General features: G+C 35.3%; 1 protein-coding gene across 8 annotated transcripts in view; it reads left to right on the forward strand.

Moving 5' to 3' along the window:
* NAALADL2 (N-acetylated alpha-linked acidic dipeptidase like 2) overlaps positions 1-25,485 on the forward strand; it is a 1,495,786-nt gene that overhangs the window by 1,238,462 nt on the left and 231,839 nt on the right. For all 8 annotated transcript variants that reach the window (XM_043875325.1, XM_043875329.1, XM_043875328.1 and 5 more), the window contains one exon: positions 21,933-22,028. In XM_043875325.1, the coding sequence (XP_043731260.1) occupies positions 21,933-22,028 (96 nt within the window). The remainder of the gene's footprint in view (positions 1-21,932; positions 22,029-25,485) is intronic.

Consider the following 25,485-nt stretch of genomic DNA (forward strand, 5'->3'; position numbering starts at 1 on the left):
TCTGAAACTGTTGCCTCTTTGATGATCCAGTGGCTGTTGGCAATTTGATCTCTGGTTCTTCTGCCTTTTATAAATCCAGCTTCAAGAACTGGAATTTCACAGTTCACTTACTGTTAAAGCCTGGCTTGGAGAATTTTGAGCATTACTTTACTAGTGTGTGAGTTGATTGCAATTGTGCAATAGTTTGAAAATTCTTTGGCATTGCCTTTCTTTGGGATTAGGATGAAAACTGATCTTTTCCAGTCCTGTAGCCACTGTTGAGTTTTCCAGATTTGCTGGCATATGAGTGCAGCACTTTTGCAACATCATCTTTTAGGATTTGAAATAGCTCAACTGGAATTCCATCATCTCCACTAGCTTTGTTCATAGTGATGCTTCCTAAAGCCCACTTGACTTCACATTCCAGGATGTCTGACTCTAGGTAAGTGATCACACCCTTGTGGTTATCTGAGTCATGAAGATCTTTTTTGTATAGTTCTGCCTGTGTATTCTTGCCACCTCTTCTTAATATCTTTTGCTTCTGTTAGGGTCACACAATTTCCATCCTTTATTGTGACCATCTTTGCACATGAAATGTTCCCTTGGCATCTCTAATTTTCTTGAAGAGATTTCTAGTCTTCCTCATTCTATTTTTTCCCTCTATTTCTTTGCATTTATCACTGAGAAAGGCTTTATTATCTCTCCTTGCTATTCTTTGGAACTCTGCATTCAAATGGGTATATCTTCCCTTTTCTCCTTTGTTATTATGTTATTAATACATAACTACAATAACAGTATACAATGATATTCTATGTTCAGTTCAGTCACTCAGTTGTGTCTGACCCTTTGCGACCCCATGAACTGCAGCACACCAGGCCTCCCTGTCCATCACCAACTCCCGGAATTTACCCAAACCCATGTCCATTGAGTCGGTGATGTCATGCAAATATCTCATCCTCTGTCGTCCCCTTCTCCTCCTACCCTCAATCTTTCCCAGCATCAGGGTCTTTTCAAATGAGTCAGCTCTTCACTTCAGGTGGAAAAAGTATTGGAGTTTCAGCTTCAACATCAGTCCTTCCAATGAACACCCAGGACTGATCTCCTTTAGGATGGACTCATTGGCTCCCCTTGCAGTCCAAGGGAGTCTCAAGAGTCTTCTCTAACACCACAGTTCAAAAGCATCAATTCTTTGGCGCTCAGCTTTCTTTATAGTCCAACTCTCACATCCATACATGACTACTGGAAATACCATTGCCTTGACTAGATGGACCTTTGTTGACAAAGTAATGTCTCTGCTTTTTAATATGCTATCTAGGTTGGTCATAACTTTCTTCCCAAGGAGTAAGCGTCTTTTAATGGCTGCAATCACCATCTGCAGTGATTTTGGAGCCCAGAAAAATAGTCTTTCCACTATTTCCACTGTTTCCCCATCTATTTGCCATGAAGTGATGGGACCGGATGCCATGATCTTTCCTGAATGTTGCTCTTTAAGCCAACTTTTTCACTCTCCTCTTTCACTTTCATCAAGAGACTCTTTAATTCTTCTTCACTTTCTGCCATAAGGGTGGTGTCATCATTCTGTGTGCATTATATTAATTCCAAAATACTCATAAGAAGCAGTGTCAGAGAACTAAACTGCCTGTTCAAAGTCACCATATTAAGTAAGAGAGTCAAAATTCAAACCTATGTTCAAAATTCCTATGTAGCCTGGTTTACCACACTGCCTGTATTGAGAGGTTGGTGAGAATTACTGTAGCCCTTCACATTCAGTTATTCTATCAAATAACAGTGGAATAACTTACTAATTATTTAGTGTATGTGTACTTTGATTAAAACTCTTACTCTAAGGCAAATAATAAATAATATAAAATAAAAATTAAATTTGAACATTCAACTTCTCTAAAAATAACTTAACAAATGTGAACTATGCTTAATTATGACTATAAAAACTTAGAATTGAGTCATTTAAAAAATGCTGGTCATAAATTTAAAGAAAAACAGTTTCTCTCTCTCTTTTTTGCAATCTGAATTCCTCTTCAGTTGATTCATAAATCAATTAATTACCATTGAGTGACCTGAGGGCAGCTGAAAATTGGGTCCAAATTAATAAGAAAGGAAGCAATTAGTCTTAAGTCTGGAATTTTAATATCCAATAGAATCTGAATCGGAAGTGATCCATTTTTTGAAAAGGAAAACATCAATGTCTTTTTAATTTCACTGTCTTTGAATGAGGATGAAGGAGGAGGGGAATCAAAATAACCGATTATTCTCAAATGAAAATTAAGAAAAGATGTTATCAGAAATCAACCAAAAGCATATTTTCTTTCTCTATACTTTAATCACAAAGGAAAAGGTCTGTTTTGTGTTGAAGGTTGGATATATTTTGAATTCAAGCTTAGAATCATCTTCAGAGACTTTTATTAAGAGACAAATGTAGCATACATGTTTAATCCACTGGGGCTAAAATAGTAGCTCTTTTCTTTAACATTTATTTATTCAATTAAATAGGATTTTTGCTTTAGTGAATTAATAGAATTAATCTGGTGTCTTTATTGATTTCCACATGAATAAATGGGTTGAATGATTAAAACGAATATGTGTAGCTAAAGAGAAACATTGCCTCAAACTAAAGATATTCCAAAAATCATTTTCAGTCCTTGAAATTAAATCTACCTGTGCTCCTTGGGATACATAGGGAAATAAAGACTTTCATTAAGCCTTTAGCAAGTAGTAACAGGAATAGAAATACATAATTTGCCCAGGGTTATCTGACTGTATTAATGTGAAGTCATTCATATGTTAAATGAAAGACCAAAGATGTGGGCTAGAAAAAGGGGAAGTAGGGAGACAGACTGGGAGAGCTTTAAATAGCTAATCATTTCCTGCATTGAGCCTCTCTGGTCTTTCCACTATTTAACCTACATTGGACTTAGTATTTGACACACACATGGAAAGATTTTAAACTAATAATAAGAGAAATAGAATGAATCACAAAATTTCAGATAGGATAATATTCCAGGTTTAATTTCCCCAGGTGTTTTCACCCAGATTATGGAACATGAGGTCATGACTATAAAGGTAATCTCTTCCTATTTCTAGCAAAGGGACTTTGAAGGACTACAGTATCTCTCGCAGGATTTGAATAATGTATTTGTTTCTTCTTAACCTGATGTTTAGATTCTTTTGCCCTTAACTCTAAGACCTTTAAATCCCTCATTTCTTTCATAGTTGATTAAATAACAGCTCTGAGAAAAGCACTGACTGACTGTTCAACAGAAAACTTTTCAGGAGGCTAACAGGCTCTGACCTCCAAGAAATTATGTTGTTAAATTGACTCAAGACCTTACCAGGGAGACCAGGTTTTACTAAAGACCATATTAAAGTTTGGATTCTTCACTATTGAGAAAACTTCTTTCCCTCCAAGATCTGCAAATACCAATGTTTCTTTTTCTATCTTGCAACTCAGTTTTTGTATGTCTTGAAATCTCAGTGATACCCAGGACGTTAATTGTGTTACAGCGCCATTGGCTGCCGTACCCTACCCCCAGGTGGAGTCAGCCTGCACAAGGAGAGCTAAGCCAGTTACATCTGAAATAAGTGTTAGAAGAGTTGATAAATAGTTGCTGTTCTGAGTCCTGTGTGTGCCTTTCCTTCATCCATAGCAGCTCCTCCTGGAACTTGCTCCAGGACTCCAGCTAAGTGACTATGAAATTTATAATCACCTATAAGTGCAAATGATGTTTAAGGGAACCATCTATGTCTGCAAGCTGAAAAGAACACAGTGCTCAGCTAAACATTCAATTACTTGAGGTTATAGTATTGCCTCTTTTACTCTGAGGTTATTTAAACTTCATGCAAAAATGGAGACAAAATTTTTAGTGTCTAAATTAGTATAAGGATCCAAAATATTTAGGAAAGTTTTCGTTTCATATATCCTATCTAAAAATTAAAATATGATAGAATAGTAAATTGAAAATTACTTAAGAGATGAATTTACAGGGTAAGAGAAGTTCAGGGCATGGAAAGATTTTAAATTACATTACACACATATGTATATTTTATTCATTTATGCAATGTATACAAGATGAACATGGATTTCATTTTTTCTTATCTGTAAAGGCTCTCAATACCATATAAGTCAATACTATATTATATTTTATAGGCAGTGTGTTTTATATGCCTATAAGAGAAAAGATAAGAGAACAGATATTGCCTGGGTTCATTTCTCAGCTTTACTCCTTGGATAAGAGATTTTTCTTCATCTATTAAGTGGAATAATGATAGTATCTACTTGATAGGAATTTTATGAGAACTGTGCTGTGCTGTACTCAGTCACTTAGTCACATCTAACTCTTCATGATCCATGGACTGTAGCCCACCAGGCTTCTCTGTACATGGAATTTTCCAGGCAAGGAATATGGGTGGTGGTGATTTAGTCGCTAAGTCGTGTCCTACTCTTGCGACTCCATGGACTGTAGCCTGTTGGTCTCCTCTGTACTGGAGTCCTCCAGGCAAGAATATGGAGTGGGTTGCTATGTCCTTCTCCAGGGGATCTTCCTCACCCAAGGATTGAACCCAGGTCCCCTGCGTTGCAGGCGGATTCTGTACTGACTGAGCTAGTGGATTAGGTGCCATTTCCTCCTCCAGGCGATCTTCCAGACCCTGCATCTCTTGTCTCTCCTGCATTGGCAGGCAGATTCTTTACCACCAGCTCCATCTGGGAAGCCCTAGCTGAAATAATATTTGCTGTGTCCTATACTAGGATTATTCATAATACATAAAACATCTTTTTCAATGTCTGTTACAGAACTCAAGGATTGACATAACTTCCTATATTTTATAGTATAACTATCTATAGATTTTTTTTTTCACTTTGAGTAAAAATCTATGTATAAGCCTGTATCTTTTGCTTACCAGTGATTCTCAAGGGTAGTGTAACTTCTCCACATCACTCCTTAATACTTGACCCACACAGACAAGGCATGCCAGAATCTTTGAAACAGTCAAGATATTTAATATTTATTTTTAAGTGGTACTTGGTTTTAAAATGTTTAGAAACTCTGGCTTAAATTACAAGTCCTCTTTCATGATCAGATTATATTCAAATGCCGAGGGTGTTCTGACCTTCTGCTAAGCAGTATTTAGCATATATATTGAAAATTCTGGTAAGCTTCCTACCAATCAGGAAATCTGTATTATCTTGACATTTTGCTGTGTAGCTATTACTTCTGTATAAAAGTGTTTCACATAAGTAGTTTAATTATTGTTTTGAAGTAGTGAATGTGCCTACTAAGCTTCTTAGGCTGTATATTATTGAAATAGTAGAATTGTCTGATCCGATATAGTGTTTTAAATATAATTGCATGTTTAAGAGTCAGTTGACCATAGTGAGATTTCAGTTCTCACACAAGGTACTCAGAAAAATTGAATAAGTGTACTGAAAATCAACATTTTAATCTCTAAAACTCACATGATGAAAGAGCCCATAACATATAATCAGTATTTCTCAGATTAAAATATTTTTTAGGATAAATGATATCAATCATAAAAAACATGTTGAGACTCTGCCAACTTAATTTTTTTATTTCTAGTTTTTATTATACAAATTTTTCATAATGGACACTTGCATATCCATCACCTACACTTAACAGTTGCTAACATTTTGCTATATGGGCTTCCCTGGTGGCTCAGTGACAAAGAATTTGCCTCCACTGTGAGAGACCTGGCTTCGATCCCTGGGTCAGGGAGACTCCCCTGGAGAAGGGAATGGCAACCCATTCAGTATTCTTGCCTGGAGAATCCCATGGACAAAGGAGCCTGGTGGGCTACAGTCCATGGGGTCACAAAGAGTCAGACACAACTGAGTGACTAACACACAACACGCACAACATTTGATATATATCTGCTTCATCCACTATTTTTTCTTGTTGAAATACTTTGAAGTAAAATACAGACATGAGATTTCACTCCTAAATACTTAAGTATGTATCCCTAAAATTTTCAGGACACTCTCCTACAAAATCACAGCATCATTATCATACCAAGCAGAATAATCATAATTTCTTACTATAATCTAGTAATCTATATTCAGTTTTCCTTAGTTGTCCCCCAAATATCTCTTGCAACTGATAGTTTCAAGTCAAGATGCAGTTAAATCCACTGTTATGCTTCCTAAATTTCTTCTTATTTAGACCAGTACATGTCAGATTTTCGTGTGTGCATACAAATTACTTGGAGTTCTTACTAAAATACAGGTTCTGATTTAGGGACTAGAGAGGGACCAGAACTTCTGCATTTCTAAAAATCTCTTTTTTTTTAATTTATTTTTAATTGGTGTATAACTGCTTTACAATGTTATGTTCGTTTCTGCTGTGCAGCAGTATGAGTCAGCTATAAGTGTACAGATATCCCTTCCTTCTTGAGTCTCCCTCCCACGCGTCTAAGAGAATGCCAACTTTAAATTTACCAATTAAGTACCTTAAGACAAAACAAAACAAACAAACAGGAAAAATTAGAAGCTGCCATTTATTTCAACTCAATGGATTCCCACTGAGATGTATTACATACCTTTTGCAATGTTATGAATGTCATATAATAGTGTATTCCCAGGGTTATGGGTTTTATTCCCTTAAAAGAGTAGACACATATTTCCAGAAAGGTGAATGTCTTCAGGTTTCTTTCACTATTTAGTAATTATTTCACTTCTGAGGCTTGTCATTTAATACAAGGTTCCAGTAAAATTTGCTCAGAAAATCCTAGCCATGCAAAAATACATGAGCATTCACTTCCTGACAATACAATACATAGTAGGCACTCGGTAAATGATACTACCAAAATCACCATTATTGAATTCACAGTTCTCTAGATAGGCTTTGTTTTAATATTCCTCTTACACACTTAAAGCTTTAAGATTTTATTTTAAGTTTCAGTTTCAGGAGAATTAAAGATGAAAATATGGTGTATAAACATGTTTGTTCTGTAACTCCTTGAAATTTTCTGGTATTATTCAGTAACAATTTTTGAATTCATAAAATGTTATTTTTGAAACTATACATGACCTTTACCTCCCTTTTCTATGGATACTAGGAAATACTTAATTCATGTCACTAATAAAAGCCATATATATAAAATATTCATTTAGCTTAGCCTTGGAAAGGGTAGAGACAAGAAAACTAAGTAAAGGAGATTGTCTGTGGCTCTGTTCACTCAACAAGTACTATAAAACAGTTCAACAGTAGGTGATTTATGTGTAGAATTTTATCATGAATTTTTAAACCTTAAATTATCTCTATTCAATTTAGTTTTATACTAAACCAAACACTTCTTATTTTTGCCTTGCAATTTCTATAGTATCTTCTTTAATATCTAAGGCTGATTGCTAGTCTACCTTGACATGGGCATTTGAAATGCAGGGGTATGAAATGTAGTAGTAGCAGACTGAAGATGAAGATCTGAACTCCAATCTAGGTTGTACCACTCACAAGCAGAATCTAGATAGGTAACTTCTCTGAATCTCAGTACTTATTTATAAGATAAGGGTAGTGATAACACCACTTTTCTGATCTTAAATAACTGTGGCTACATATTTTTTTTAAAAGTGTGTTCAAGCAGCAGAAAACTTTAAAATGTAGAATATATTTTTAAGAAATAATAGAGGTAAGATGACAACAGTCAGAATTTTAAATGATTGCAAAGGATTTTAAATGATTATAAATATCAAGAAATGATACAAAAATTAGCAGCATGATGGATTAAAGAAGAGACATAACCTCAGACCCTATTAAAATGATTAAAAGATGATATTATGAGCAATTTTATAATATTTCACAATTTACTAGAAGAAAGGCAAGAAAACATTTCTTTCTTTAAGATGATAAAAATGTCCCTTATCTATGTAGGCTGCTTTCCTTTAAGATAAAATTTATACAAAATAAAATGCACACTTAAAATATGGTTTGACAATTGTGTATCTGTATAAGGGCTTCCCAGGTGTCTCAGTGGTAAAGAATCTGCCTGCCATAGGAGGAGACACAAGTTTGATCCCTGGATCGGGAGATCGAGGAATTGACCACTCATTCCAGTATTCTTGCCTGGGAAATCCCATGGATAGAGGAGACTGGAGGGCTACAGTCCAGGAGGCTGCAAAGTCATATATGACTTAGTGACTGAGAGCTCACACACACCTACGTATCTATATAAACACCTTCCTAACCAGATAACTCATTTAATTTGTAGCTAATTTATGACCACTAAATTAGAACAGTTTCAGTGTGTGCCTCACCTGAAGTTATTTCACAGATGTATAAATCCTTCAATTTTATGGTTGTTCTTGAAAAGAGGAGGAGCAAGAATGAAGTCTGAATTAGAATGGAAACCTTGAGTTCTTGTGTTAGAAACACTATCCATTGCTTCAGTATAGAACTCCCATTGAAGACAAGAGGATAGCAATAGTAATATGGTGAAGTGGTCCTCAAAACCATATGTACCTAGGACCTGTGAATGTGACCATTTATGAAGAAAAGAGTCTGTGCAGATGCAACTGAACTATGGGATTGATATAAAATCATCTTGAATTATCTGGTTGAGCTCTCAATCCAATGGCGAGTATCTCTACCACAGACAAAAGAGAAGACACACAGAGGTCAAGGTCACATAAAGATGAGAGGCAGAAATATTGAGTTATGTAGCCACAATCCAAAAGCTAGAAGAGGCGAGAAAGGAATCACCTATAAAAGTCTCAGGGAATGAACCCAGGATGCAAAAGTCACTAATTATAGATACGGACAGTGAAGAGCCTGCTGCTGATTTTTCAGACATCTTTCTGTTTTATAAACTGATATTGTATTATATTTATTTTTTGAAAGTATGTGCAATAGGGCATCAGAGCAGAGAACTCTTGACTAGAAGTGAATAGAAAATACAACAATATATAATAATATATAATTTTTCCTTCCTACTGTGAAACTATGCTGCATTGGTGCCTCTGCGGAGTGATAGCAAGTATCAGCAAGTTGATTGCTCCTCCCTCTTACTTTGCTGAAGATAAACAAGAAACAAAAGAATTCTAATGGAAGTTTAGGGATAGGATGTAAAAAGAGATAAGTTATTTCTTATAACTCATTTATAGAGTTAATGTGTTGTTGTTTGGTCACTAAGTCTGTCCAACCCTTTGCGACCCCATGGACAGTAGCCTATTAGACCATGGGATTTCCCAGGCAAGAATACTGGAATGGGTTGCTATTTCCTTCTGCAGGAGATCTTGCCAACCCGGGGACTGAACTCATATCTCTGGCATTGGCTGCAGGATTCCTTAATGCTGAGCTACCAGGGTAGCCTCTCATAGAGTTAATGGCAACTCTTCATAGAGATCCTAGACATTGCAGGGCTGATAAATCATACTTTGGATCTAGTTATTTCTCATTAACTTTTTAATACAACCTTTGCAGTATTCTTCCCAATGAGCCTGCTCTTAATGTGGGATTGTCACATGTTCTTCTATCCATAATGACAGCACAGATCTGGAAGCAGCAAACACCATTTTGTTTTACCAAATGGAATAATTAATGTTTATTAAGAAAATAGTTTTCCCTCTCCATACACTTAGGAAATGTCAACCCACTCCAGTATTCTTGCCTGGGAAATCCCATGGACAGAGGAGCCTGGTGGGCTGTATTCCATGGGGTTGCAAGAGTCAGAGGCGTCTTAGTGACTAAATAACCACTACCACATGCACTTAGCTTTAATTCTTAACTATTTATCATCAACATATTATTTAGCATCAAGATATTATCTAAGGTATTTATAATAACAGTGCCTTAATTTGTGAAATACTCTGCTTGGAGCACCTTTTATTATTTGGCTCTTTGTTGCTGTAGCTTAGCGTTCCCTGCCTTCAGGTATGATGTGAATAACAAAACCAAATAAAATGTAAGCACAGACTATTTAATTAACGATTCATCAGTCAATCAGTCAGTTCAGTCGCTCAGTCATGTCCGACTCTTTGAGATCCCATGAATCACAGCACACCAGGCCTCCCTGTCCATCACCAACTCCCGGAGTTTACTCAAACTCATGCCCATTGAGTTGGTGATGCCATCCAGCCATCTCATCCTCTGTCGTCCCCTTCTCCTCCTGTCCTCAATCTTTCCCAGCATCAGGGTCTTTTTCAATGAGTCAACTCTTCGCATGAGGTGGCCAAAGTATTGGAGTTTCAGCTTCAGCATCAGTCCTTCCAATGAACACCCAGGACTGATCTCCTTTAGGATGGACTGGTTGGATCTCCTTGTAGTCCAAGGGAATTTCAAGAGTCTTCTCCAACACCACAGTTCAAAAGCATCAATTTTTCAGCACTCAACTTTCTTCACAGTCCAACTCTCATATCCATACATGACCACTGGAAAAACCATAGCCTGGACCAGATGGACCTTTGTTGGCAAAGTAATGTCTCTGCTTTTCAATATGCTATTTAGGTTGGTCATAACTTTCCTTCCAAGAAGTAAGCGTCTTTTAATTTCATGGCTGCAATCACCATCTGCAGTGATTTTGGAGCTCAAAAAAATAAAGTCTGCCACTGTTTCCACTTTCTCCCCATCTATTTCCCATGAGGTGATGGGACCAGATGCCATGACCTTAGTTTTCTGAATGTTGCGCTTTAAGCCAACTTTTTCACTCTCCTCTTTCGCTTTCATCAAGAGGCTTTTTAGTTCCTCTTCACTCTCTGCCATAAGGGTGGTGTCATCTGCATATCTGAGGTTATTGATATTTATCCCAGCAATCTTGATTCCAGCTTGTGCATGATTCATAGTATGTATTAATTAATAGGTAAGATAGGCACACATTTAATGATTAAGAGAGGAAAGGAGGCAAAATATGTAAAGCAGGTGAGCTTGAAGAAAGTCTAAAATATGAAAACCAGGTCCCATAAAAGTATTTTGTTGACATATAAGAACTTCAAAAATAAATATGAATTAAATGAAAAATTTCACATTTTAAGACTCGTGTTACAATTATCATCCCCATTCAAAAGTACTTTTCAAGCAAAGCAAAATGTTTACAAAACACACAGAGCCAAATTTAGTGTTGGTTTTGTAATAGATATTTTGTGACTTTGTAAAAATTATTTAATCACTTGAATTTTCCAAGTTTCGCTTTTTATATTTGGGTTGAATTAAGATTGCTAATGTCTGATTCAAGTCTCAAATTAGGATGCTAAATCAATATGAATAGAACTATGAAGGTGCCTTGAATATTTTCAATAAAGCCAATGCTATGGACCATCTAAGGACTTGAAAAAATAATTGAAATGAAAAAAAAAAATGAATTAAAAAAATAGTGTCCCGATATTCCATGTTTGACCTTTGGATTGTTACACTTCTATTTAGACTCTGCATTATCTCAGGTCTGTTTTACTTTGAATAGTGATGTGAATGCTATATTTCAAAAATTATGGCTCTAATTACCTTTTTTGTCAGCCCAGCATGTTATGAATGTTTAAATGTCAGTGCCATTCAAAGCTAGCAAGTGTTTTAATTTCATATATTAAATTTAAGTATTGATGTGTATATTCTCTGATTGCAGAAAAGAGAATATTGCAATGAGTAAGGTGCACATAGGACTTTTTAGAATCAACTTTATTTAGTTTAAGCAGGGAGTCTTTGATTATATCCTTTAAACTGTGCATAGTGTTTATGCTGCTTACAGAGTAGACTAGAACTTGGAGTAAATTGGAACAAGAAGTGAGGGAAACAACTTTTCTTACTTAAGTGCAAACGCACAGAACCTTAGACTGGAAGAACTTTGGCAATGAGGAGGAAGTGTGTGACATAGGAATGGAAGTGTGGGCTACGGAGTCAAGGAAACATGGGTTCAAATCTAGCTCTACCATTTATGTATGGTACAATCTTGTGCTAATGTCTGAAGTGCACTGGTTGTCCATTCCACTGGTAAAGAGAGAGTAACACTAGTTTCTACCTTAAAGGTAAGTATGTGGATTAAATTAGGTGGTTATGTATAGGGTGCTTCTATACAGAAAGTGCTGATTCTATCTTTTTCATTCCAGGTCATGCTTATTAACTGCCAACTATATATATATATATATATATTTTAAAGTGTGTGCACAATGATTTTGTCTAGTTCAACACCCACTAAATCTACATGGACTAAATATTTTAAATGGCTATTTCTGGATAAAAATGCAGAGGGTATATTTTGGCATGGTAGTGAGTTAAAATTTAGTCAATTCAATTCAGGTTAAAATTGAATTATACATAAAATTTGAGTTTGTTTTTTTTTTAATTTTCTTCACCTCTGTCTGCATGCTAACATTGTCTTCCACTATATATATATAACCTGCCCTCGTTTCATCTTTTTTTTAATCAATGGCTATATACTAACAATTCTAATTTCTGGGTAATTTTAGGGAGCTTTGAATTCCTTTCCTTTAAGACTGTGATCTGTTTATTTCCCCAAAATTTTCTGGCATTTTAAAAAATCTCTATCTTCTGCATGCTTTCTCTTAAATTAAAAATATATCCACCTTAGTCATGTCTAAAACACAACAAATACACTCTTCCTTGATTTGTTTACTCTCTAGAGTTACTGGTCAGTTTTTCCAACTTTCCAGCCTAATTTTATTTTCCAGAGAGAATAATGTAGTTAGTTCATAACTGATAATTCCTCTTTTTTCTTCTGAAATTTATTCTCTCAACTGATTGCATTGTCTCCTGTATTCATGAATCCACAGAGAAACCCACCCTGCCACCACCACCAAAGAACACCAGGAGTCTCTGAAATTCTATTTCCAATTAATAATTTTTATCTAATTGTATTTCTTCACTTCCTTTGAAGCATTGATAATAGATTGTTACTTCCTAAGCAGTCTTTATCTTTTTGACTCCCATGAACTCACACTCACATGGTTATCTTTACATTTCTCTGATGATTCCATCTATAATGTCTTCATGGGTCGTCTTTTTATTCTTCCACCACTTAAATATCAATGTCATTCAGAGATGCCACTGATAATCAATGTCAATTGTCATTCAGATATCTGTGGCTACACTCAGTATACTTCTAAGGCTACATGTGGTCCACTTTACATTTCAATTACCATGTACATGCTTCTCAAAGTATTATCATCTTTAGTTCACAATTTAATCTTGAACCAAATTGGTCTTGAATGATACAATCACTCGTTTACTGGGTAACATCATATGGATATCCACAAACACATCACCTCCAATGTTTATCACTCATTTTATCAAATCTAGAAATACTTGCAATCTTGACCCCTTTTTAAGGTTTCTAATCCAATTAACTGAAAAGTATTACCAATTTTATCTCAAACATTTATCAAACATATCTATTCCTCTCTATTTCTCTTTCCACTGTCCTGGCTTAACCTCTGACTCTTTCTCAGTTTGTTACTGAAATAGCCTTCTGTCTGTACTCCCTGTTTCCACAATTTCTCTCTTAAATGTATCCCCCACATATGTATCAGTGTATCCCTATCCTGAATGCACACTTGAAAATATCACTTACTCTCACAAAAATAAACTCAAAATGGATTAAAGATCTAAATGTAAGACCAGAAACTATAAAACTCCTAGAGGAGAACATAGGCAAAACACTCTCCGACATAAATCACAGCAAGATCCTCTATGACCCACCTCCCAGAATATTGGAAATAAAAGCAAAACTAAACAAATGGGACCTAATGAAACTTAAAAGCTTTTGCACTACAAAGGAAACTGTAAGTAAGGTGAAAAGACAGCCTTCAGATTGGGAGAAAATAATAGCAAATGAAGCAACAGACAAAGGATTAATCTCAAAAATATACAAGCAACTCCTGAAGCTCAATTCCAGAAAAATAAATGACCCAATCAAAAAATGGGCCAAAGAACTAAACAGATATTTCTCCAAAGAAGACATACAGATGGCTAACAAACACATGAAAAGATGCTCAACATCACTCATTATTAGAGAAATGCAAATCAAAACCACAATGAGGTACCATTACACGCCAGTCAGGATGGCTGTTATCCAAAAGTCTATAAGCAATAAATGCTGGAGAGGGTGTGGAGAAAAGGGAACCCTCTTACACTGTTGGTGGGAATGCAAACTAGTACAGCCACTATGGAAAACAGTGTGGAGATTCCTTAAAAAACTGGAAATAGAACTGCCATATGACCCAGCAATCCCACTCCTGGGCATACACACTGAGGAAACCAGATCTGAAAGAGGCACGTGCACCCCAGTGTTCATCGCAGCACTGTTTATAATAGCCAGGACATGGAAGCAACCTAGATGCCCATCAGCAGATGAATGGATAAGGAAGCTGTGGTACATATACACCATGGAATATTACTCAGCCGTTAAAAAGAATTCATTTGAATCAGTTCTAATGAGATGGATGAAGCTGGAGCCCATTATACAGAGTGAAGTAAGCCAGAAAGATAAAGAACATTACAGCATACTAACACATATATATGGAATTTAGAAAGATGGTAACGATAACCCTATATGCAAAACAGAAAAAGAGACACAGAAATACAGAACAGACTTTTGAACTCTGTGGGAGAATGTGAGGGTGGGATGTTTCAAAAGAACAGCATGTATACTATCTATGGTGAAACAGATCACCAGCCCAGGTTGGATGCATGAGACAAGTGCTCGGGCCTGGTGTACTGGGAAGACCCAGAGGAATCGGGTGGAGAGGGAGGTGGGAGGGGGGATCGGGATGGTGAATAAGTGTAAATCTATGACTGATTCATATCAATGTATGACAAAACCCACTGAAATGTTGTGAAGTAATTAGCCTCCAACTAATAAAAAAAATAAATAAATAAAAAATAATTAAAAAAAAAAAAAGAAAATATCACTTACTCTCTACAAAACCCTCCAGGGATTTCCTATCACCTACAGAAATGGTTTTCAAACTTTAGCAACTGTAGACTTTAAAAGAGAAGTTTCACATTTTTGTTGTTTTGGTGTTGTTGTTGTTGAGTCATTAATTTATGTCCAGCTCATGACCCCATGGACTACAGTATGCCAGGCTCCTTTGTCCTTCACTATCTTCATAAAGGGAAGGAAACAAGAAAGGGAAATCTGGTCATGAGAATATCAAGAGAGAAGAGGCTGGAAAGAATGGCTCTTTTGTTTCACCATGTGCCAGGCATTGGGCTGTGCATCTTGTTTAATGTCAGCAAAAATCTCAGTGCTACTGCTGAACCTATTTGCATGACAGAAATAGAGACACAGACGAGGAGGATGAACTTGTGGACACTGCTGGAGAAGCAGGGTGGGGGATGAGTTAAGAGAGTAACATTGGCATATCCTACCAGGTGTAAAATAGATAACTAGCGGGAACCTGCCGTGTAACAGAGGGAGCTCGGCTCCGGGCTCTGTGATGGTAGGAGCTGGGGTGGGGCCAGGGAGGGAGGCTCAACAAGGAGGGAATGTGTGTATGTTGCCGTTGTTCAGTCACTAAAGCATGTCCGATTCTTTGCAACACCATGGACTGCAGTACACCAGGCTCCTTTGTCCTTCACTCTCTCCCAGAGTTTGCTCAAATTCATGTGGAATGAGTCAGTGATGCTATTTAGTATGCAAATGCAAAATTTTAGTAGTTTAAATTTCAAAACCCTGACTCTTGGTTATATAGAAAAGCAATTCCTGGCAAGCATGATAAAAATAAAAAACCATCCAGTATTAGTGTAGTCCTTTTCTCCTTACTGAGTATTTATATGATTTGTTATTTTGCTTGATCCTGACATAAACTTTCTCGGATTAGGAGGGCAAATATATTTACATTTCAACTTTGTAGAGGAAATTTCTGAGAGATTAATTACTCAAGTTTGCCTGACAGTTTTAGACTATTTTAATAAGAAGAGAATCTCTAGTCTTAAAAGGTTTGTGTCATAGTGATAAAAACAGAACTATAACAAAAATATAATAAATGATAAGTAAAAATCAAATACAAAATGATAGGAAAAGATGACAGGAAAAAATATGAATTCTGATGGGTTTTCAAGGATCAAGAAAAACAATTATAGAAAGAAGCCTGATAAACAGATAAAGAAAAAGAAAGAAAAAACACTCCAGGCTGAAGAAATGGCACAATGGGACAGAGATAGTAAAGGTAAGGATAGATTTAAGGTCGGATAAATCAACTGCTGTGACTTAACCAGCAGCTGTATGGAAATCATGCAAATGAGCTTAAGGGAAAGAAAGACTTGTTTAAAGATGAAAGAAGGTAGGTTGTGAAATATACTAATGAATTTGGACTTGCATCTACAGACAATAAGGGCCATAGTTTGGGTGGAAGTAATAAGTAACTGTATTATGGCAGCAAATAAGAAATTATAGAGAATTGTCTAAACCTATGGATTAGAAGGAAAGTGGCTAGTGTAGTTCTGAGGTACTAAGGGTGAAACAAACTGGAATTGGGTATAGCATACAATTTCACATTTGGGCAAAATGTGGGTATTATGCTATTATCCGAGATAAGAAATGAAGGTGACAGTGGAGGAACATATGCTCATGATTTGGACTATGAGTTGATGTGTCTGAAAGATCTTGCAGAAAAAAATGATGAGCTAAAAGCAAGAATTTAGCTAAAGTTTTGGGAACTATCAATCTGAGATTGGTTGTTGAAGCCAGAAAAGTAGACCAAACCACCTAGGTAGTCTGTGAAAATAGAAGACTGTACAGACCACCTAGAAACATTAAAGGCTCAAAAATGAAAAGAGAATCCAGTTATAGGTAGAAAATTATACATAGAGAAATAGCAGAGTCAAATCATGGACTTTAGGCAAAAGAGTTGAAAGAAGGAAGGTATGTTGAATATTGTTAAATGTTACAGAAAGGACGTTTAAGTTAGAGACTGGGGAGAAGAACTGAATTTCAAACGAGATCCTGGATAGCCTTTTCTTATCACTATCCCTTCTTATGTAGTATTTTTACTATGATCTCCATACCTACACAAGTAAGTTTTGCATATCTTGGTTTACTTCTTCATTTCAGTCTATCAATGAATTTTTCTAAACAGAAGTGCTCTCTAAATGGTTAAGGCTGTTTTACTTCCCTCTCTTCATCAACAGACGGGAGCTACTATCAAACAGCCATCACTCACAGTTAATGTGATAGCAGGGAAAACTTTCACAATGAATATATCCTGTTTTAAAAAATCTTTTCATTACTTTTTTATGTCAGGATATGCAAAAACTTGTTCATAAATGATGATTATTACATTCATATATACATGAAAAAGAATGGTAGTGTCTTAATATTTTCAGACAGTGATGTTTGATCTATTATGGACTCAAATCCCATTAAATTAAACTCCATGAGGTTAAGGACTATATTCTGTATTTAGTGTAGTACTTGACATATAGTAAGTGTTAGAAGCATATTTTTTTAAATGATTTAAAAAATGCACTAGAAAGAAAGAATGATATGAATCATATGTAAGAGGCAGGTGAAGGAACAAGATAGAGAAGGGAGTTATATTAGAGAATAAGACATATATGGATGATTTAAATCAATATGTTCTGCTTTTGAATAATTGAAAGTTCAATAAAACCTCATTAATTATAATTCCCAATTTATATTCTTATGGGATCATCCAGTTTGAGGCTTGCAGGTATTTTAATTTTGTGCTATTTATGAAGTCTTAAATATACTAATAAGATAAAATTAATTTAAGAAGTTTATTTACAACTACTCTTGGGGAAAACTTTTTAAGGACTTCAAGTTAAATTATTAAATGACAATGAATGCCACAAATTTTCCATGTCATACTTTCACTAAAATCAATTCAAAGATATCTCCATGCAAATTGTACACTTTCTCTGAGGATCATAGAGTCTTTGGATTTTCTTTAGTTCAGCATCCTACCATAATCACTAACACATCATTACCACTCTCATCATTATTATTATGATATGTATTGTTTTTAGCAATGTCATCAATGCCATTAACATAGTGTTTCCTATTAGCAGGCTTTGACTGTTCACAACATCTCTGTGAAGTATGTAAATCTCCAAAATTTCTTAGCCTCTGTAACTAATCCTTTAGAGATTAAGATGCCACAGAACTATGGCAAATCAAAATTTTAACCTGATTCTATATTGACTGCCCAAAATACCAAAACAAAACCCAATTGATAGACAAAATTAAATGTATTATACTTATTGTAGTAAAGAAGAATACCACCTTTACTGAGTTTATTGGTTTCCTAGGCCTGAATAATAAAGCATTAGAGATTGAGTGACTTAAACAACATAAATATATTGTCTTGACAGTTCAAGGTGTTATCAGAGTTAGTTTCTTCTGAAGTCTGTGACAGAGAATCGGTTCCAAGTCCGTTGCCTAGCTTCTGGTGCTTTTGGGGCACTCTTTGTACTTCTTTGGCTTGTAGACACATAGCTCCAATCTCTGCCTTCATGTTCACATGGCTCACTCCCTGTCTACAAATTTGTCTCTAAATTTCCTTTTTTATGTAATGACACTAATCATATTGTGGTAGGGATCCACTTTACTCCAATATAACCTCATTCTAATTTAATTATATATGCAATGACTTATTTCCCAATCAGACCATGTTCTGAGGTACTAAAGGCTAGGACTTCAACATATGAGTTATTCAACCCATAACAGAGAATCTTAGTAGTCTCTTAGAATGGGGGGAGGGGAGGTTAGGAGAGAACATTTATGGTTTATTGTAAGCCTCAGTTGTGTGGTTTTATGGCAGGTCTTAAAAAGTGGAGTGCTGGTCGGAACTGGGTAGTTTCTAAAATTAGTTTTAGAATGGCAAGCAAAATGAGGAGAGGAACATAAACAAGTTTTGATAAATAAGCTATTAGCCTTGATAGGTAAACTCTTACTGATTGATTCGTGGTCTAATCCAAAAATGCATGTATGCTAGAGCAAACAATGAATTAACTTAAAAAAAAAAGTATAGTATTGTTCAAAATAAGGAGTGAAGAATATGCTTGATCACGGAATTATTTAACATATAGAGACTTTTAATTATGTTGGTTTTGCTTCTCATCTGTATGGTTTCCGAGTCTATCAACTATATCATCCTAACTTTCTTTCCCACCATTGATAGATTCCAAAGTAATTTGTTCTACTGCTGGATTGACCTAATAAATAGTTTTAACAGAATTCAAATAAAATTTGTTACCCTGTGTGGTCATTGTTGGTATAGACTAGATTTAATCTCATTCCCATGATAAAATTTTAAAAACTTACCTATCTACCATCTTGCTTTTTTCTATCTATCATCTTCATAAGTACTTATATCCTGTCCTAAGACATATTTTTTCTAGACAAGTTAGCTATAGTTACTTCAGGCTTTCAAATAAAACTTATATGTAGATAATAATAATTCCATAATATACTTACAATGTTAATAACTACAAGAGCATTGAGGTAGTGTCTTAGCTGCTATAACAATTTCAGCTGCTATAACAAAGTATCAGAGACTGAGTGGCTTATAAACAACAGAAATTTATTTCTTAAGTTCTGGAGGCTGGAAGTTCAAGATTAGAGTGCCAGCATGGTTGGGTAGTATCACTATAAACAAAGCTAGTGGAGGTGTTGGAATTCCAGTTGAACTATTTCAAATCCTAAAAGATGATGCTGTGAAAGTGCTGCACTCAATATGCCAGCAAATTTGGAAAGCTCAGCAGTGGCCACAGGACTGGAAAAGGTCAGTTTTTATTCCAATCCCTAAGAAAGGTAACGTCAAATAATGCTCAAACTATTGCACAATTGCGCTCATCTCACACCCTAGTAAAGTAATGTTCAAAATTTTCCAAACCAGGCTTCAACAATACATAAACCATGAACAACCAGATTTTCAACTTGGTTTTAGAAAAGGCAGAGAAACCAGAGGTCAAATTGCCAACATCTGTTGGATCATCGAAAAAGCAAGAAAGTTTCAGAAAAATATTTATTTCTGCTTCATTGACTATGCCAAAGACTTTGACTATGTGGATCACCACAAACTGTGGAAAATTCTTAGAGATGGGAATACCAGAGTACCTGACCTGCCTCTTGAGAAAGCTGTATGCAGGTCAGGAAGCAACAGTTAGAACTGGACATGGAACAACAGACTGGTTCCAAATCAGGAAAGGAGTTCCTCAAGGCTGTATATTGCCACCCTGCTTATTTAACTTATATGCATAGAACATCATGAGAAACACTGGGCTGGATGAAGCACAAGCGGGAATCAAGATTGCCAGGAGAAATATCAATAACCTCAGATAGGCAGATGGCACCACCCTTGTGGCAGAAAGTGAGGAAGAACTAAGAGCCTCTTGATGAAAGTGAAAGAGGAGAGTGAAAAAGTTGGCTTAAAGCTCAACATTCAGAAAACTAAGATCATAGCATCTGGTCCCATCACTTCATAGCAAATAGATGGGGAAACAGTGGAAACAGTGTCAGACTTTATTTTGGGGGGCTCCAAAATCACTGCAGATGGTGATTGCAGCCATGCAATTAAAAGACGCTTACTCCTTGAAAGGAAAGTTATGACCAACCTAGACAGCATATTAAAAAGCAGAGACATTGCTTTGTCAACAAAAGTCTGTCTAGTCAAGGCTATGTTTTTTCTAGTAGTCAAGTATGGATGTGAGAGTTGGACTATAAAGAAAGAACCAAAGAATTGCACCAAAGAATTGATGCTTTTGAACTGTGGTGTTGGAGAAGACTCTTGAGAATACCTTGGACTGCAAGGACATCCATCCAGTCCATCCTAAAGGAGATCCTGAGTGTTCATTGGAAAGACTGATGTTGAAGCTGAAACTCCAATATTTTGGCCATCTGATGTGAAGAGCTGACTCATTTGTAAAGAGCCTGATGCAAGGAAAGATTGAGGGCAGAAGAAGGGGACGACAGAAGATGAGATGGTTGGATGGCATCACCGACTCAATGGACATGAGTTCGAGTAAACTCCGGGAGTTGTTGATGTATAGGAAGTCCTGGCTTGCTGAAGTCCATGGGGTCACAAAGAGTCGGACACGACTGAGTGACTGAACTGAACTGAACTGAACTGATGGTCAGTAAAGGCCCTCTGCCAGGTGGCAGAATTCTTGTTTTATCTCATATAAAGGACTAAGGAGCTCTGTGAGGTCTCTTTTATAAGGACACTAATCCCAATTATGAGAAGAGAATCCTCATGATCTAATCACATCCTTAAGGCCCCACCTCCTCATACCGTTACTTTGGAGATTAGTATTTCAGCATATGAATTGGGGGGAGGGCAATAAATATTTAGACCATAATGGACTATCAGCCCCCTATGACTTCTTGCAATCTGAATTTTATGTATACCTGCAAGTACAAAATAATTAATACAGTATCTTGATTTATTTCAACCATCTTAACTCTAAGTGTCTCATACAACATCTTATACATTATCGGCAACACATAACCTCATGAGTTCATTCTATCTGAAATATATCTTACTATAGTTTTGAAGTTTTGTAATATTTATAATATTATGCACCTCGTTGCCAAGACTTTGTTTCATTCAAAAGCATTCCGTTCTACTAGCCTTTAAGCATAGAATTTAATGCTTGCTTAAAGAATTAAATTGCAAAACCATATCTGAAAGGGGTTTCAGATATGGTTTTGCAGTCAAGGTATCTTACTCTGTAATAAGTTTGCAATTCGTCCCCCACCCCTTTTTATGAAATGCAAATAATGATATTTTCTGAGAAAGAAAACATCCTTTGATAAATACAAATAATGTTGAGTTATAGAATCTGCTTATTTTAGTTTATGAATATCTCATGATTAATTAGATCAGTAGAATGAAACTCAACAGTCAACAGAAACCTTGACAAAATTTAGAGTCTTTTTGTAGCTTTAAAGAAAATCCAGTAAGCACTTGAAAAACAAAATCAATGAAGAGTTTAAAATGCTTATTTTCTGGTTTTCCACAGGGTCCAAGTTTTCTCTCTGAGGCTCTTTTTCCTAAACATGCAACTAAAATTGAAGAAATGGATCCTTTTTTCAATCTTCATGAGACCATTACCAAGGTAAGAGAGGAATGTATTCATGAAAAAGTTGAGGTTTTGTTCTTTCAGTTAGCAAATGGAGGAAAGGAAAATAGCCATTCAAGAGAAATCTATATATATTCATTTTTAGAGTATACTAGAAAGGATTTTAAGTACCTCCTATTATTTTACTATGGACTAAGATAAGCAATTCTATCAAAATCAAACAGACCAATAACTGATGATTATATTAAAAAATCAATTCTTTTTCTAATTGAGGTATAGTTGATGCAGTATTATGTAAGTTATATGTATACAATAGTAATTCAAAATTTTAAAGATTTTACTCTATTTATAGTTGTTATAAAATATGGGTTATATTCCTTGTGTTATACAATGTGAAAATAAACAATAATTAGACATGAAAATATATAACTAAATTAATTAATTAAATGCTGAGAATATATTAACAAGTTAATGTGTACAAATGGAGTATAAAATTTCATTTGTGAAGGGTTGAGGTCTTTAGAATATTTTGTTTTAGTAGCGATAATAGTGGTATTATCAGAGTATATCACATGTTTGGTATACTACTATTTCACATAGTAGTATATTATTATAATAGCACTGGATTTTTAACAAAAAAGTTACAGATAGGTATAAATTCTGTTACTGCCAATTATGGAAATAATATGAAATCTGAGGAACACTTTGTAAAATGATAAAGCACAGCTATTATTGATATTATATCACTACTAAACCATTTTCAAGAAATCAGAAGTAATGGAAATATTGAAGATACTAGTCCTTATTCTCCCAGCGGAAATTTTAACTTGATACACACCACTATAACACAGTTATGTATTTAATGTTATCTAATTAAATAAATACAATAAATACATATATCTTATACAAATATTCATGTAATACAATCTGTTATTTTTTTCCAAATTAACTGCACTCTAGACCTTTCTTTTCACAAATATAATTTATGTCAAATTAAATTAAAATTTCTAAGTATTAAAAAGTTACGAATTTATCATTGGTGCTTTTTTGAATTAAGACAAATAATAAATAAATGACACTTATACATGGGATGTGAGTTGTGAGTTGAATCCTGGTTTTCCAATGTATCCTGTAGTTCTTTTTTAAAAAAAGAAGTGTTTTACAAGTTTGAATTTATCTTGGAATTTTTCTTTTTGTTATAAAGCATAAAACCTAAGAAAATAATAAATGGGGCTCACTGTTGATGCCAAAATATATAATTTATCATGGCTTCAGCTACAGTCAAGTGGTACAGTATAAAACCCGCCGAGGGGACACATCTTACATCAATGTTGAAGATGTTTTTCTTATCCTCTATAATTACCTTAAAAATAGCATTTGTTTTTTTTTAATTTATCATAGAAGCCAAACTAATTCTTCCAGAGACTAAACATAAATGAAATGCCAATATAAATCTTAGCTGCTTAATCTTTAAATAAATGAATAAAAATCACCATGGATTTATCTTTTGAAATAGGCTTATTTCTCCTTCTACACTTAAGAATTTTCTCATTATATTTCTAAATCTTTAACATAGCTGATAAAATGCTATTAGTTATCTAAGCATTCTATTAATTGTAGCTTATTATAAGCCAAGGATGTAGCAAAACACTTAAATTACAAAACAATTTACATACAGGAGTGGGTCCAAGGTAAGCAAAATATTTCAATATAATTACTAAACAATATGATAGTAATATGGATAAAGAATGGGAGAGGGGAGGATGACGCTTTTAGCTCTAAGAGATTTTACCTCTGGCTAAGAGATTCCAGCTTCCCTGGTGGCTCAGAGAGGAAAGAATCTGCCTGCAATGCAGGAGACCTGAATTTGATCCCTGGGTTGGGATGACCACCTGGACGGGAGCGTATGGCAACCCACTCCAGTGTTCTTGCTTGGAGAATCCTGATGGACAGAGGAACCTCGCAGGCTACAGTCCATGGGATCGCAAAGAGTCAGGCATGACTGAGTGATTAGGCACAGCACAAGAGATTTGAAGAATTCACCAGAGAATTGATGTTTGAGGAATTTAAGAATCCCAATTTTATCTTAATATCAATGAATTTCCCCCAAGAGTTCTTTAAAGAGCCGGTTGTTGTTGGTAATATGTGAGAAATGATGTTATGTATTTTAGAAAACAGAAGGTAGATTTGAAAGTCATTTATAAGACTAAATGACAGGATACATGATTTACTAGATATGAAACATGAAGCAGAATGAATAGTAAAGGATCATTTGAATAGTTCTATCTTGGACAAAGTTAGTGTTATTGAACTAATTAAATTGTGGGCTGGCCTGAAAAAAGTGATAATGAGTTTGATGTTGGATATGTGGAATTTTGGATGCTATAAGACATTCAAAGGAAGCAGTGGGACATGTGAGGTTTGAGTTCAGAATTAGGATCTAGAAATGCATTATCTGATATAATCACCACTAGTCACAGGTTGATTTAAATTTAATTAAAATAAATCATATTAGATTAGGGTTTTGTTTTTTCCATCTCATTAACCACAATTCTCATGTTTAGTGATTACATATGGCTAGTGACTACGGCATTGAGTAGCATATGTTATGGAGCATTTTGATCATCACTGATGATTCAGATGGTGTTACCCAGACAGTACTCATAATGAGGACCAACTGCAAAATGGAGAGGACTAATGATCCAAGGTAGAATGTTCCATGGAATCTACAGGGAGACAATACTATAAGAGGGAAGAAATGTTCAAAAGCATATCCACCCACCACCTTGCACCCATTAAAATGGCTAACATCAAGAGACAAAACAAAGCAGAAAATAACAAGTGTTGGTGAGGATCTGGAGTAATCAGAACCCCTGCAAACTATTGGTGGCAATGCCAAATAGTAGTACTGCTGTGGAAAACTCAAAAATTTAAAAACAGAGTTACTACGTGATCCACCAGTTCCACTTCCGGGTATATACCCCAAGGAATTGAAAGTGGCATCTTAAAGAGATATTTGTTTACTCCATATCGATAGTATCAATAGCATTATTCAAATTAATTAAATATGGAATCGACCTAAGTGCCCATAGACAGATGAATGGATAAGCAACCTGTGGTGTGTACATACAATAGAATATTATTCAACTTCTAAAAGATAAGAAACTCTGACATTTGTTACGACATGAATAAACCTTGAGGGCACTATGTTAAGTAAAATAAGTCAGTCACAAAAAGAAAAATACTGTATGATTCCACTTACACGAGACTCCTAGAAGACGTTGTAATCAGAGAGACAGAAGGCAGAATGGTTTTTCAGAAGCAAGAGGGGAGATGGAGTGGAAGTTACTATTTAATTGGGTATAGAGTTTCAGTTTCAAAACATGAAAAGAGATATGGAGATGGATAGTGGTGATGATTATACATCATGAATATATTTAATACCACTGAACTATACATCTAAAAGCAGTTAAGATGGTAAATTTCATGTTGT

Source organism: Cervus elaphus, chromosome 19 (genome assembly GCF_910594005.1).
Source record: "Cervus elaphus chromosome 19, mCerEla1.1, whole genome shotgun sequence".
Taxonomy (NCBI): Eukaryota; Metazoa; Chordata; class Mammalia; order Artiodactyla; family Cervidae; genus Cervus; species Cervus elaphus.